The sequence below is a fragment of the Xenopus laevis genome, chromosome 8L (genome assembly GCF_017654675.1).
Source record: "Xenopus laevis strain J_2021 chromosome 8L, Xenopus_laevis_v10.1, whole genome shotgun sequence".
In the NCBI taxonomy this organism is placed as follows: Eukaryota; Metazoa; Chordata; class Amphibia; order Anura; family Pipidae; genus Xenopus; species Xenopus laevis.
Window position 1 is genome coordinate 86,277,292 of NC_054385.1, and position 16,980 is coordinate 86,294,271.

Below are 16,980 nucleotides of genomic sequence, written 5' to 3' on the forward strand. Positions count from 1 at the left end.
TTGCTTTTATGATCACATCTGAAAAATAGAAGTGTACATTATAATAGCAATATGCATGTTTTCTTCATTGTTCATGTTTTTTTACCTATTTAACTAGAATCTGTGGTTTGCAAACCCTGGAGGAAGTAACAGTATGCCAAGCCGATCACACAGCTCTGTACAGAGGACTCGTTCCCTGCCTGTCCATACCTCTCCACAAACAATGCTGATGTTTCAACAGCCAGGTAAAGCACTCATGTCTACATTCTATGCATGTTCAAGTCATATGTTCCCATGGTTCAGTACCTCTTAGGGCAGTGCTGTCTAACTTCTGTATTACCAAGGGCTTGATTTTTTCTGGCATTAGTGGTAGAGGGTCGATAATGGGTAGCCAGTGTTGGCCACTCCCTGTTTTAAACCACACCCAGTTTGAGCCGCACCCATGCTACCATAAGAACATTTAAGAGCTTGTCGACATTAGTGGTGGAAGCACACCAAAAAACCATATGGTTAGTGCTCACTGCTGGGATATCACTCATAAGTGAAAAATGTAAGTCATATTAAAATATACCCCTATATCCATATGCCTCCTCCTCCTACCAGGCTCATGTCCTGCAAGTAGCATAGGTTAAGCAGAGTATGGCACACTCAAAATAGGCTTGGCTGAGTATGGCACACACAGGGAGCATAGGGCAGGCAGAATACAGCAGGAGACAGGGAAACCTATCAGGACCACTCTAAGATGAACAGTTTATACTGTTCTACATACAGTGACACAATGCTGGGGCCCTTCATGCTGTTTGTATGTGAACAGGTGTGAGCACTTTCATCTGGGTCTGATGTGTGAACAGTTCTGAGCATTAGGGGTGCAAACAATATACAGTAGATGTTACAGGTGTGAACAAGGAATGTAGATAAGGGTATCATACACTTACTCATTCTCATATCTTTGTTACTTTGGTGGCAGTATTCAGGGGTGCTTCTTGGCCTGGTTCCACCTGGACTTTTTCAAGTTGTTGCTTTCTCTAGGTGTCTACTTCACTGTGTTAGTCACTGCTTACAGTGCGTAACAGAGCAATATGAGAAGGGTGAAAAAGTTATGTTTAGGATTTTTTGAGTTTCTTTGCATGGAGACTCTAAGAGAAGCAGAACCTGTACTTTACAACTATAATAAATGTATTGACCAAGTGTAATTTGCAAGTATGTATGTAGGCATGCTATATAGGCTGAAATGTCACAGTGATACGACAAAATGAAAAATCTCATTGTGAGACAGCTGACACTGACCCATGATGTTAAAACCAATAGGAAAGGTAATACATTTAATTATAAAATTGACAAATATACACTACTACTACATACAACTGCAGTTTTTTTAGGATTCTCTTGTAGCCTAGAGAGAGGGTGGATTATGTCATATTCTGTTTTGGTGCCTCAAGTGGTGTTTTTTTTTTTTTTCCAGCACTTTTTAATCAAAAATGTATTTTGTCTTTCAGATTTCCAGGTACCAGTGACAGAGCCAGATATCAATAATAGGCTGGAATCCTTGTGTCTGAGTATGACGGAACATGCCTTGGGTGGTAAGCAAATCAGAAATAGGCTCTGGGTACACAAAAGATCTGGGTAGAGGCAGACTGTAGGTGAAGAAAACAAGTGTCATCTGATGTTAGAACAAGTTGTAACTACTTTAACAGGAAGCATTTGGTTTGGAAAGAACACTAATTGAAAGCTTTTTGTCCTGCATATGTTAGAATTGTAGTGATATGCGAGACGGTTGCTGAAAGAAGCATTGGTTTAATAACAAAACAAGTTTTTATACCCAGCATGTTTCCATTCTCTTAAGCCTTTACATGGCTACAGCAAAAAAGCATAACATTGGCAAAAAAGCTAATCACAATTTATCGAAAAAGAGATTTAAGGGAAAATATTTTTCCATACTACCCTGTGAGATTAAAGGGATTGATTATTGAGATAAAAGGCTTTACTTACTGCTCAACAGTTTCAAATGCCCATTGACCATTGAAGCATCCCCAGCAGCTTTATCTTTCAGAGGAGGATAGATATCATAGCTGACCTGCACTCAGAGGGCCACGTATTAGGCTGACATGACTTGTTACAGTCTGGTCTCCCTTTCATTTCTACAGATGGGGTTGACAGGACTTCAACAATCTAGAAGCTGAAGGTACCTTGTGAAAGCGCTGGGCGTGACACAGAGAACTGCAGGTGCAGTGTCAGGAATCATCACCCCACTCCCGGATACGCCAAACACACAATTTGCCTTTTTATTTGTTTATTTTAGAAGGAGATTAAAAAAAAAAGTTGATATATTGTGAAAGCATAAGCTGTGCTTGCAAATGGATCACAAAAATGAATATTTGTTATTTTATATATAAAAATTCAAACAAACAAAAAAAGTGCTTTTAGCTAGAATCGTTTTCCTGAATGAAATGCAGAGTGTTCAAGGAAACCATTAAATTATCTTATTCTTGTAAAGGAACGGCCATATCTATACGCTTTTGTCCCATTCTGGTGGTTTTACCAGCATGTGTGACCAAAAGAACAAAAAAAGGGGGGGTTAATGCTTTGTGTTGCTTACTTCACTCAAATTAAGGGTGTTTTGGACTGTTTCAGTTAATCCCTTCCCGCCTATTAACTTTATTTATGTTTACATGGATACAACTGTTATGGGTGCATAAATAATTCCGGTAAACCTTCATTAGCTTAATTATAGGAGTTAATTGGGGGATGAGGAAGAGTTTATTAGCAGCCGGTTTGCAATTTGTACCAGCCATAACATTGTATGAGGGTGGTTACTAAAGGTTACTAGCAAGACTTTGGCACAGGGTGGCCACTCCTCCCCAAACTGTTCTATGCTTTAAGCTGCAGACCCACTGGCCATTCATTTAGCCAGTCTGCTTGTTTTTTTTGCCAAACAGATGTACTGTGAACAATCAGATTTGGATTGGGGTTGGCTGATGGGCCTCCCTGTGATCTGTTCATTCAGCCCAACTAACAATGTGATCTCTGCCATTTGGCTACCATGTTCGTGTGTGACTGGAATGGCCACAGATCTTTTAATTTCGATTCACGTAGCTGTGTGTGACCAGCCTAAGCAAGTCTTCCCTGAAATCGGTGTCCATGTTTGTAAAGCCCTTGACACCATTTAGTCATTCTTGACCATATATTGAAGAAATGTTTTGAAAGGTGTTGAAAATGTTCTAATGGAAGTCTAAGAAAGGAAAATGGAGGTGAAAAAAGAATGGAGGGAATGAAGAGTATGAGAGGTTTTGTATAATAAAAAAAAAGTATCTGTTTCTGAGCATAGGTTAACCCAAATGCTGCATTTGGCATTGCAAGTCATTAAAAAAAAAAACCACAACAAACCACCTATAAGTTAAACTAACTTTTAATTAGGCATACACTGAATCCATAATTACTGGATTCAGGTGACTTTTTTACAAAATATCAGACCGGATCTTGAACCCTAATTTGCATTTCTACATTTTAGATTTAAAAAAACAATGCCAATGCACAAAAAAAAATGCCTGTTCGGTTGTATCTGTACTTTAAACAAAGTACCCAAAGTTATTTTGTGAAAGTATTCATGCCTAATGCATTTTGGAGGCTTTGTGAGTACTCCAGTGCAAAATAGGATATGGCACTTATCTTGAGTGGATGTTGAGAATTGATGTTTGCTTTGTATAAAGCTTAATTATTCAGACCTTTCCATAATATAATTTATTCAGACTTCACCAAAGTCAAGTATATGGCCATCCAGCTTTGTGTACAGTAGCAGAATGCTGGGATCAGAGATTAACAAAAGCTGGAGGGCCATAATTATGGCTTCATTGTTTATACAGTAAAGTTTTTCACTTCACATTAAAAGGGAATTTAAAAGTCTTACAGATTATCTACATAGTATTTTTGTTTTTGTTCTGCCTTATCTTTTTAGTGCTGACTGTATATGAAATCGGCAAGCTGTGTGGCCGATTAATAATGAGAGAACATAGCCAAAATGCTCTGGTTCCTAAGAACCATGCAACATTCTCTTCAACCAAGGCATGTAGCATAGGGATGTTGTTAGTGCTGTTGGGTTGGGAATCCTAATCCTATGCAAGTTTTAAAATCATATCTTTAAAATATTGATAGGTAAGCTTATCAGATCTTCACATTACATTAGCACTAAAACCAATGTTGCAGTGATCTGTGCAGGGAAGAATCCATTTTTAAAATACACCAAGGAGTGATGTTCTCTATATCCTCAAATTCCTCTTTAAAAATGAACAGTTTTCAAAATTGGTGACTGCTGTAGTAAAATCTCTGTTTGTAAAATTGAATGCTTGGTCTTACAGCGGAGCAGAGCACTTGGAAATGCCCATTGAATTCTAACTGTGAAACTGAGCAAGCTTGGAGTGGCATCAAACTTGCAGTGTACTGTGATTTAATTGAAAGCTAATGGAGGCTGGTGCTCTGTACAGCTGTGAGAACTTGTTTGATTTTATATGTATGCAGTCGGAACGTATAGAACACAGGTATGCAGAAGGCTTAATTGGGAATATTGCAGAAACTTGATCAGAATATGTACAGCTGCTTTTTCAAAACTGTACCCATTTAAAGGGCAAAGTTGGTAGGTGCAGTGAGATTATATAATGCCTTTACTGGAAAGATATGAGTTGGAACCCTCCAGGAACAGTAAGGTTTTGCCATTTTTTTAAAAATTGACAGCTATAAAATATGATTGGATCACACCTTTAATTTTAGAAGCATGTAAATGATTATTTTTCCATGCTTTCTTTAGGTCTGTGCCACAGAAGTGGCCTAAAACAGGCATCAAATGGGTTTTTATTTGGCCTACAGATTGTGGCACAGACTCTGAGCATGAAGGGCATTTTATCCTGCTACAAGAGGCCCACTCAGATGAAACACTAAGGGGCAGATTTACTAAGGGTCGAATTTCGAAGTTAAAAATACTTCGAAATTCGACCCTCGAATTGAAATCCTTCGACTTCGAATATCGAAGTCGAAGGATTTAGCGCTAATCCTGTGATCGATCGATCGAAGGATTTTTCGTTCGATCGAACGATTAAATCCTTCGAATCGAACGATTCGAACGATTTTAATCCAACGATCGAAGGAAAATCCTTCGATCAAAAGAAGGTTAGCCAGCCTATGGGGACCTTCCCCATAGGCTAACATTGACTTCGGTAGGTTTTATCTGCCGAAGTAGGAGGTCGAAGTTTTTTTTAAAGGGAAAGTACTTCGACTATCGAATGGTCGAATAGTCGAACGATTTTTACTTCGAATCGTTCGATTTCGTTCGAATTCGAACGAATTTAACCAATTCGATGGTCGAAGTACCCAAAAAATACTTTGAAATTCGAATTTTTTCATTCGAATCCTTCACTCGAAGTTAGTGAATCTGCCCCTTTGTGCAGCATACAGTAAGCATAACATTTGCAGGGCTTTAATTCCCCTTTAATGTGTAGTGCTGTGAACCGCAGCAGTGATCTAAAGTACCTTGTGTTTGCTTGTTTTGGTTTATTTTCCCATAATGTATACAGTAACTTTTTATTCTACTGCTTTTCGAACTGACATCTAAAATGTCATTTGAAATCAGAAAGTGAACTAGAGACAAGATATTTTATGATTTTACCTGTCCTATCCTTCTTGTATTCTATTCTCTCATGCAAATATTTTCCTTGTTAGAGTCAAACTGGAGAGCTGTAGAATAAGGGGGTAATGTAATACAAGTTGCACATTTTGCACCAGGTATGGTAACCTATAGCAGGTACATTTCTTGATCAAATGCACATTCAAATCTGCAGATGAAAAAAACCCAGTTGCATCAATGCTGGTCCTCCAATTGATGTCAGGCCACATCCAAAAACCTCTCAAGGGGGGGGGAGCAAAAATTCGCACACAGGAGTTTGCACTAGGTTCTGTAACTCATACCAACCAATCAGCATGTAGCATCTACTTGTTTGAATGCAAACATCAGACTGGATGCTGAGGTTTACTAGACCTGATGCAACTTTTGCAACTAATAAAACGTTACCCTTTTAGTATGTCTAATATAAATTTTAGTAAATTCCCCCTTTAAAGTAAATAGAGATTTCCTGCATCCACTCCTGACCCAGTGCACCATGTACAGTACACACTTATTCTGCATAAAAACTGAAAATCAATTCATGGAACTTGTTATAACTGAATCATAATGAGGTGCTAAGGTACGTTTTGAACTTAATATTGTAAGACTTTGGGAGAGAGCTGAACACATGTGGTTGTGGGAAGTTGGAGATGAAGTACTTTGTCAGTGTTACATGATAATAGTTGAAATAAGCAGACGTGTAAAAATATATATATTTTTTTTGTTTTGCCATAATAAAGTGTGTATTATGTGCAACAAAGAACTATGGGAAGAAACACATTCCTCTGATGCTATATGAGGAAATTATTCATCAGTTAAAATGTTCTATTTATTCCTTACCTTGTTTATCTTAGAATCTGAACATAAATATATTCTTTTGTGTATGTTTCATAATAATGTGCTATGGCTGGTAACCATAAAATAACTTCTCATTAACTACCATACAGTTTAATGTAAACCTTTAATAATGGTTATTTTGTAGATATATATATATATATTTGTGTCTCTACCTGGTCAGTGTTAAAAATGCAAAAGGAACACCGTTTCGATACATTAACCCCCCTTGTCCCATACAGTAAAAGTGTTAAAATTGTAGCGTCCCCTGTATTGATTGCAGGTCTTGAATTCTACATAAAGGTGATTAATGTATAGAGAAAATAAAGAGTTGCTGCAGGAAGCTGTGAAGTTCTGTTGAAAATGGCAGTGCCTTTCTTACTTTGTGTATTTGCTCTCATCTAATGGAACTGTTTTTATACATTCATCAAAGTTCGGAGTGAGTTCTGTTTCACATGTGCGTTCCCCCCACCCCTATTCACTGTGTAACTGCCGCCACGGAAAGCTATGTGTGTGCCATGACGTCTCTGCTGGCTTTTCAAGATTCTTACAAGATGATATTTTGCCTTATCTATGGTGCTTTATTTACCATTGTGGTTTATATTAATGTAATCCGTGTGGCATTGGTATTGGTGTGCTCTATGGATCTCTTTCGCTTGACTTTTCTTTCTGAAGTTAATGGGATTGAAATAGATTGGGTGCTTTGCAAGTCTAGATTAATAAATGCTTGCATTATTTTATAACTACAGAACAGCCCTAGTGTGGCATGCAAATGTGACATCTGTATTTCTAGCAGCTGCAAGAATAAGAGGCATCTTTAGTAATATGTAATTGTGTATGCAGAGGTTTTTGCTGGGTCTTGTTAACGTTATATTACTTTATGAAAGCAATATGCCTGTCATGTCACATTGGGCCCCTTGTTTTGAGATGAATCGTTCCACACAGCAAGGGCCATTTTGTGCCAAATCCTTCAGGTCAGGGATTCCTTGTTATGGAATAGTAAAAAAGCTGTATGTTAAAGATTCTGTACTTTAGTACAGCTTATAGTAGGACACATAGCATGCCCCATGTGTAATAAAAGGCACTATGTTTGCAGTAGCTCATTGCAACCAATAAGATGTTTACTTTTAAACAGGTGACCAGGAAATGCTACCTGCTAATTGGTCTCTATGGGTGAAAAGAATAGTAGCAACTTAAATCACAAAGCCCCAAAAAAAATTTCCTACCACCAAGCTCAGTGCACGAGTGACAGAGTAAAAGGCAATATTACTGTGAGTTATACAATGTGCAGGTAATACTTGCCCATTATAATTCATAAAAAGCACAGTATAAACCTATAGTATAAGACTGTGAATCTTAGAAAATATCACTGTCTTGGTAACTGTTGCTAAAATCTTAGAAATCCTATGTAGCCCTTTGTGCAGTGAGTCATGGGAAAACTAGTACAGCATACGACAAGCTGCAGAAGCACAACCTGCCCTCAGATTGATATATGAACACTGATCCAACAAATGAAATGAGAAAGGAATACCACTGGTTCCCTAGACATTGTCTTCTGGACAAAAAAACAAAGTATAATTCATTTTCTGTCATATAATACAAATGTCATTGTGATTCCTCTTTAAGCTGGATCAAAGTAATTGAACCTTTACTCATATACCACACCTGGCATTTTCAGTGTCGGACCAGTCCCCTCTCCCGATCAGATTCGGGGTTTTTTCAGGCGCCATGCGGCACCTATTGATTTAGGAGCGACACCTTCATCCATGAGCGCTCGGTACATCATAGTGGGGGGGGCCCTGGACATTAGTCCCGGTGGCCCCTGGGCCCCCCCAGTCCGATCCTGGGCATATTGCAGGAAGAAGTGTATGAGTTTAATGCAAAATAACAGCCAATCAATGCACAGGCAATTTTGCAGCAATTCCAATTCCCATTGGTAGACAAGCTCAAACTTAGTCCACTTTAATATAGAAAGAATTCCGGTGTTTTATGCTACTCACATAAATGAATCACAGAAATAGGTATACATTTAAACGTGTTAGATTTAGTCAGTGTGTGACATAGGAGCGTCACCTCTGAGGATATGGACTTTAGGTTGTAACCAAGCAGAGCACTTAGTGTGGTTAAAGACACCTGTTCTGCTCTTTTCAAGAGTGCTAGGATTATGCTGCTATTTTCTGGTTTGGCAGTAAAAGCAGCCATTACAATACTTTAATGTGAAAAGGCAACACACACCTTCATAGCCTTTTATGAAGTGTATCTCTTGTTAAAAGACACTTACTCCATCGTTTTTCATAATGGAGGATTTTGGCTTCCCAAGTGAAAAATATAATATTTTTGAAAAAAAATGATCTTCAGGAAATACACATGTGTAGCAGTACACCTTTATTTTCTGCAAATAAAGCTTGCTTCCAAGCCAAGAATTCTAAAATAAGCACCTACTTTGAGGCCACTGGGAGCAACATCCAAGGGGTCAGAGAGCATGTTGCTTATAAGCCACTGGTTGGAGATCACTGCTTTAGTCAATGGTGTTTTTCCGAAGCAATTTGTGACAAAGCTGACTGTACCGCATGAGTTGTTAAAGAATTCATCAGCATCACACTAATTCCTGTATGTATAATGGTCTATATAGTCCCCCACTTGTAGATGCATTTATTTCCAAAGACGACTGCTCTGCCATTTACTTCTAATATGATGGAATATTGATTTGTCGGTGCCTTCCTTCTGTTTGAGAGCATTTGATTTAATTGTATTTCATGTAGGGTTGGTGTGGCTAAATTAGCAAATATATGTTGTTCTGCAGGAAATAGGTGCCTCTTTCAGGCTGTTCGTGCTTAAATCATTGGTCTCATACATAAAACATAGACCCTGCATCCTTTTTCAGGCTTCCCTTGCTTGTCCCTTGGTATGTCATTCCATTGCCATTCACCATCGCTGCAGCAACCAGTGTTCTTATGATACTGTTCAGAAGGAAATAGAAATATAGTTGTTGAGGTTAAAAAGGACAATCTGTCTGGTTCAGCAATTTGCTCAAGCAAACGATCAATGAGAACAGTCCCCGGAGAAGCTTTATTCTAAATATTAATACCAGTGGGTTTTTGTGTTTTCTCAAAATTCATTGGATCCTTTATTGAAAATCAAAGAATCTACCAGTAGAGATGCAGCAGAAAACCCCCACCTTCACAGCGTTTACAGTAAAAATCTTTTTTCACATGTTATAAATGCTATCTGCTTTCATATCATCTTAAGTTATGACTAAGGTACACAGGAGTTTTGTTATGGTTCCCATATTTATACACCGTATTAACTCCCTCCCAATAAGTGCCTCTCCTCCAGTTTAACAATCCTTTCTTCATAAGTGAGCTCTCCCATGTCCTTTGTTAGTGTAAACACCCTTCTCTGGACTGGGTCAAATTGAGTAATGTCCCCTTTGGAGCATTGGAGACCAAAGTTGCAATGCATATTCCACATGGGGCCTTAGCAGTGTTCTGTAAAGGGACATTAGCCTCTCCTCGTGTGAATCTATACCCCTTTTATAACAGGACAACATTTTGCTTCTGTGAGCTGGCATTACTTGCTACAGCTAAATTTAATACCCATAAATAGTTCTAGATCCTACTCTTATCAAGCATCGTCCTATTAAGGGTGTAAGGATAGTAAGCTCATAATTAGCCACTACCAGTCATTTTTCAGATCTCCCTGCAAAAATGGCAAATCCAGCATTTTTCTTTCTCTGAATAATGTGCTTTCATTGCTCTGATGGATACCTCCCACCACACACAGTATTTCCTATGCTTTTATAATGCAGGCAGATGTGCTTGAGATTGGTACAAGATGGAGAGCTACAGGTTGGTTCTTCCAGCATTGCTTTATTATTACAAGGTGCCCAAGGCAGCTTGCAAAATATTTTCAGAGGGCTATGCTATTTTATTATTAGTTTTGTTTTATTTTTTAAGCAGCACCTATGTGTTTTTCACACTATGAAAATGTGTGAATAATAGCACTTACTGTTATGCCACCCCGGCCTCTTCTACTTGGCAGAAGAAACATTTAGGGCTCCTGAACCTAATGGTGTCCATGTAGATATTGGTTCAGTATCCTTAAAGGAAATAATTGGCCAGTTCCTTTTTTTCACGTATGTATTGTTAAAGTATTCCATGGAGCACACCTTCAGCAGTACATATAGCAAATGAGATGGCCATTAGAAATCTGAGCAAGTGACCATGTAGCCTCAACTCTTGCTAAAGGCTGTGATATGAATGGAACATTTAATAAGGCCCCATGTATACTTGTGACTTCAATATAATTGAATTCAATAATTGAATGTCATTTCTGATGAAGTTGGTGCTCCTCAGCCTGGCTGATAAGATGATTATATTTTCTCCTAATAAAGACTGTACATAGGTCACACTACAGGCAAGTAAATCATATGTGTGATGAATATTGCTATACGATACTGCTAATAATACAAACTCTTTATTGCCAGAGTTGATTTTCTGTAGGCTGTTGCACATGTGTAGTTGGGTGATCACTTCCTTTGGCTTAAAGTTACCTAACGAAGGACAGGATAGTAAGCTTTTAGTAGACTGTTCTGTCTGGAAAGGAAATCCATAGAAATGAAACATGCCGTATCCTGAAGTCTAGTTCTTGTTGGCATGTCTTAAAGCTTCCCTGCATCTGCACCACCAAACCAATTCCCATGTGAGCTTTGATGAGCAACTTGCTGCCTTACCAGGAATATATGAACTGTAATTGCTCATGTGTGTACAACAGGGTCTTCATGAAATTAAACTCTGTATCGTCACAGTTATTATCTGGCCTATGACAGTCAAATGCAATCCAGTAGTATTTGTAGTACTTATGTGATTGTGATTGTCACAGCTTCTTCCACAATATCTACATGTAGCATCATCTGTTTTATAAAATGGTTGGTGTTTTGAGTGTTTAGCAAAATGCATCATTCCCAATCCAGATAGAATGGAAAGAGCTGTTCCAATTAACTTAGTCACCATTCCCTTTTACACAGTGGAAGCCAGACAAATATTGGACTTTGTGTAATATTTACTGAGGCGCTTAATTCCATTAATATTTTGTGTTGTTGGTACAATGGTGGAGAAGATGTTTGTAGCTTATTGCAGTGACGCATGCAATACATGTATGTAGAGTGATAGGTGTGAGACATTCAGTGTACAAGTGCTGTTTTGCAGTAGACGTGGCGCAACACATTTCTTTCTGCACTTGAAAGTGGGGCCTGGGCCTTATTTGCTACAAAATGTAAAAATGGCAAAAGATCAAAGTCAAATATACTCCTTTTCCTAGACTAAACCGCAAACAAAACCAACAAAGCTTAGTATACACACACACAATTATATGTTTCTCATATTTACATCATTATATATGTGTAAGAAGTGCCATTGCACCTTATTTGTTGTTAGCAGCAGCTGCACTAGATGCAAAAATGTCATAGGCCAGGGCTTGCTCCACACATTATACCTATGATATTTTTTCCATTTCAGCTGGAAAGTATGAAAATACATGCACGTGGTCCACCTTCAAGTTAGCTTTTAGTATGTTATAAGAATGTTATAGAGTGGCCTGTTTTTAGCAATATATATATTAATTACTTACCTTCCTCTTCTGACCGTTTCCACTTCCTCTTCTGACCGTTTCAATTTCAAATCGGGTCACTGACTCCAGCAGCCAAAAACTATTGCTCTGTGAAGGTAAAATTTGCTCCATTTTGTGCTTTTCATCCTATTTAAGCCCTCCTCTATTCATATTCCTATCTCTCTTTCATACCACTGTCTGGTTGCAATGTTAAATGTTATCCTAGCAACCAGATAGCTGCTGAAATTCCAAGCTGGAGAGCTGCTGAGCAAAAAGATAAATAATGCAAAAACCACACATAATATAAAAAAAATGAAGACCAATTGTCTTAGAATACCAGTGTCTACATCATACTAAAAGTTAATTTAAAGGTGAACAACCCCTTCAATAAGTGATGATTACCACTTGTATGTCTGTGAAGGTTCTGATTCATCCAGGTCATTGTATATCTATAGTAATAAGTCAAATCAACTGGACTTGCTGTATTTTTATTTTTCCTTAAAGATGTTTCGCTAGTCGTCCGATTGGCTTTCTCAGTTCACATTCTGAATTGAGAAAGCCAGTCGGATGACTAGCGAAACGTCTTCAAGGAAACAGAGAATAGAGCAAGTCCAGTTGATTTGATTTATTACTATAGATTTGCTATTACTTGCATGCATATGTTTTCTCTTGTAGTTTCAAAACACCAATAGGGCCAAACTAGGAGTATCCTGTGACTGTGTAGAAATGTAGGTAATTAGCTTATAGCTCCAGGCTATTCCTGGAGTCCACATGATCAGGGTCGGACTGGGCTGGTGGGACACTTGGAAAAAACCCAGGGGGCCCCAGATCCGCTCCTTCTTGCCGCGACCTCCCTCTGTCAGGGAGGCCCCGGCAAAAACATTACGTGCGTCCACACAGAAGTGGTGCATCGTGCCGGCTCAACAAGGGAGGATGGAGGGGGGCCCTCAAACAGCAGCCCCATTGGCCCCCGGGCCCCCCAGTCCGACCCTGCACATGATCATGCAAAAATTAAAATTTGGTGCAAGCACATAAATCTGCCCGTGCCCACATAGGTTTCCAATTGCATTGCTAAGCTGTTTAGTGCCACGGGGGGCATTTTTAGCGAGTACATTGCACAGTCAAGATAGAATGGTCTCTCTGTTTGCCAAAAGGGGGTGGGAATACTGAGCAGCTTCTATGAGCTTTATGCTGTATGGTACGCATACTGTGAGACACTCATTCTAGGCTTTTCTTTTAATGTGCCTGAAAAAAGCATAGACCATGCAAATGTAGCAATTTGCTCACGGCTCTACTAACACTAAACTTAATTTTATAGAACTCATCAGACTTTGCAAAGTGAGTTTTATTTTTTTGTATTTCTTTTCTTAACCTTTTTGCTGCAAGTGGGTCCTGTGGCCCATCGTCACCGGACCCCTCGGCCTAAAAAAGGGTTAAGAACGAATGTGTATTCCTCTGGGAGGAATAGAAAGAAAACAGGAATGTTACTAGTATTGAACAAATTATTCCTCCCTTATTAACACCCCACCCTGTGTGTGTATTTATGGCTATTGTAAGCCTCCTTTTTAAAAAGGAAAAAAAGCTTTTGAACATTTTCTTATTTTTTTCTTTCTTTGCATGCTGAATTCAGGCTTACCTCTGTTGTAAATGCATGCAAGTCCTGGTTTCCTGTATAAAGTTTAGTGCACAAAGAGATATTTTTGGCTAGTTAATGTTGCCATGCAATGCATATTTTTTAAACTTTGTCTTTTATGAAGTTAGCATGTTTGTTACATGTGTTTAAGCTTAAAGATCTAAGGAAAAAAAAAACACTAATGTTTGGAGATGCTGTTATTTGCTAGTGTACAGTTTTCAGATGTTGTTACCAGTGAAACACCCTTGTGATTTCAACTTGCTACAATGTATTTATTACTCATTTCCTCCCATGTAATTACAAATCATGGCTATATTTCACATTATATTGAAAGTGAAGGGAGATGATTAATACAAAGTTTTGTAACACTGCTGTGTGTGTGTGTCTTTATTATTATTATTATTATTATTATTATGCAGTATTAAAGTGCTGCAGATCTGTGGGTGCCATGCTGGGGACACATTAGGAGCTGAATCTGGAATATAAACTAAAGTCCCCAAGTGCAGATTCTCAGAGCACATATAGAAGCTCTTATTCAAAATGTAGTAATTTTATTATGCAAACATGAAAACCATACGAGGGGATATATATATAGATTCTGCCACTGCTATATAGGCTATGTATCTTTATCCAGTTGAATGGAATATATCAAATTGTGGTTGCCCTATATGTTGAGCCACAGGTTTGATCAGTGAGCTTTATTCTATGGTATAAATCTTTTCGAAGATGCCACTTCTATCGCTTAACGATCAAATTGATGAGCACTTTGTATTACACTTGCAAGCCTTGTACTGCCATTATCTCGGTTACAGTAGCTGGAATTGAGTAAAACACAGACAATCATTATGCCCCGTGTGCCCAATTTAGGGACAGTGTTCCAGTACACTTGAATCATGCTACAGTTTCACATTGCTTCATAAGTTGCTGAATTGTGCAAGATATTTGTTATGATTCAGCAGTTGCTGTGGATTACAACAAGGTAAGAATGAATCAGTTGAAGTAGTATCATTTTATAACATGTGTTCATTAAAGGGCCTTTACCACATCCTTCTATGTTTAGGGTTATCTGTTTTTCAGATATGTTGCATTGTGGGCTTCCCATATGTGCACAGTCTTATATATGTGACGGTAACCCCTGCACGCTTTCCTAGAGGAGCACCAAAGAGGGGTTGCTTTTCCTTATGTAAGAATAAAAATTCAATATGTATATGACAGCAGGACACACAGTTGAGGTATGCTATTATTGAGTTAGTTTTGCCTTTAAGGAGAGCTGGTAAAAAGGGTATTGATGTTAAAGAAGAGAAACATTTTGGATCTACACATTGGACACACTAGAACCCCATGAAATTGATAGAGACTACAATTTATACAGCTTTATATGAATGGACAATTGTGCTGTTCTCCTCCCCTTTAAGAAAATGGGTGAGTGACGAGAGGGGGGAGGTTAATTTAACAAGTCTGCTATTTATTCTGTGTATTTAATTGTGATTGCTTGAGTCCTGAAATGTCACGTTTTTAAAAAGCAGAACATTTTTGTATGTTTTCGTCATGCCAGAGGTAAGCTGTGCACCCTGATAGAGGGACAGGCAGAAGCATTGTTCTCATTTGGATATATATCTGCACTCAACCCATTATCAATATATTAAGGACATTAAGACATGTTTTGCCTTAAAGGAGAAAGAAAGGCTGTATTTACTTGGGTGTGCCAAAAGTTAGGCACCCCACCTGAAACCTGTAGGAAACCCCGGCCGGTGCTCCTCTTTCTTCCAATTTCCCGGGGCAGACACATGCTCAGTAGAACTAAATAATTTGTTAATTTTTTCTTGTTACTGCGAACGCACCCACACAAAGAAAGAAGAAGTCGATCATTCCACGGTGCTCGCTGGATGAACCCCCCGTCCGGTCCAGTTTTCTGCTTATAGGAGCACCATGCCGGGGTTTCAGGTAAGTAAATCACCCCAAGTAAATACTGCCTTTCCTTCTCCTTTAATATATGTTTGTCCATATATTTAAACTATGTAAAAGTCATCCCCGGTTTGGCCAGTTCCTACACTCAACTTGCATCCGATTCATTAAGAATTCTATTGCTTCATTATGCATTTTATAAAGTTTTACTTGCTGTTTTCAAAGTAAAACTCCTAATCTTGGCTGCCCTTTTATTAGCCACCAGTGGGATCACCTGACTATAGCTGGGAAGGGTGGGAGCTACAACATGGAGCTGGTCACTGCTCCTGTATAAACTATAACAAACAAGGGAAAGTTGTGCTCACCATCATTTTAAACCATCAGGCTGTGACCACACAATCCATATAGACAAAGACAAGAGATCCTCTGCACTCAACCCATTATCAATATATTAAGGACAATCAGACCTTAAAAATTGATGTTGAGAAACTATATTCACTTTATGTTTGTATTGGTACCTAAAGAACTGGCAGTGGTAGTTTGCAGTAATTTTTTATTCCTTGTTTAGGAGTTGGTTGATGTTTCTTTGCCTTCATGCTCACCTATTTTATCATGTCTTTGGTTCAACAATAGTGGCCCTGGACACATTTCTGTAACTATGGCAAGTCTGTGTTTTTTGGATTTCAGATGTGTTCCTGTTAGGGATGTTCCAAATTATTCATTTTCATGCTAAAACCACACCCTGCTTAGCAATAAAGATTTGACAAAAGCCAAATCTTGCAAAGCTGCTTGGATTCACCCAACTCATGAGCCCCTCCATCTATGGAGTATTTTGTGGTTTGAGACTCAAGTTTGGCTCAGTGCTTTCCATATTTATATATCATCAGACTGGCACACCCTTTATTCCAGACAGTCTGTACATAAATCTGATGTTTCAGTCCTTATTAGAACCTTTCTCAAGGGGTGATATACTGTATATATATCTGTATCTTACAGATATTACTTTACTATTTTGTGGTCGGCACCCAGGCAGAATATACTGAACTATCGTGAGTGCCGGTAAGCCGTTTATTATTCATTATTATAGTATTAAATAGTTTGTACAACCGATGTTTAGGTCCCCATTGGGACCTTTTTCAAGGTACATATACTCGCCAAATTTTCACTTAAATAGCCTCCACTCACATTGTTTAAACGTGCCAGTGACATCACCACTACTATTAACCCTTGTATGGCCGGCCATTAGCCAGCATAATTTAAATATAAGCATGGGATCCCATATCCTGTGATCTCATTACCACATATAAAGTGCCAGATTATTAAGATATACAAATATAGTCCTAAAATCTTTTAAACACGTGCCATGCAAATTGCT

At 38.4% G+C, this 16,980-nt stretch overlaps 1 protein-coding gene across 1 annotated transcript in view; it reads left to right on the forward strand.

Moving 5' to 3' along the window:
- samd4a.L (sterile alpha motif domain containing 4A L homeolog) overlaps positions 1-3,622 on the forward strand; it is a 71,995-nt gene extending 68,373 nt beyond the window's left edge. Inside the window, exons 11-13 of the mRNA XM_018230523.2 lie at positions 98-224; positions 1,476-1,559; positions 2,124-3,622. Of these exons, the coding sequence (XP_018086012.1) occupies positions 98-224; positions 1,476-1,559; positions 2,124-2,152 (240 nt within the window). The 3' untranslated portion in view covers positions 2,153-3,622. The remainder of the gene's footprint in view (positions 1-97; positions 225-1,475; positions 1,560-2,123) is intronic.
- Positions 3,623-16,980: the final 13,358 nt, after the last annotated feature.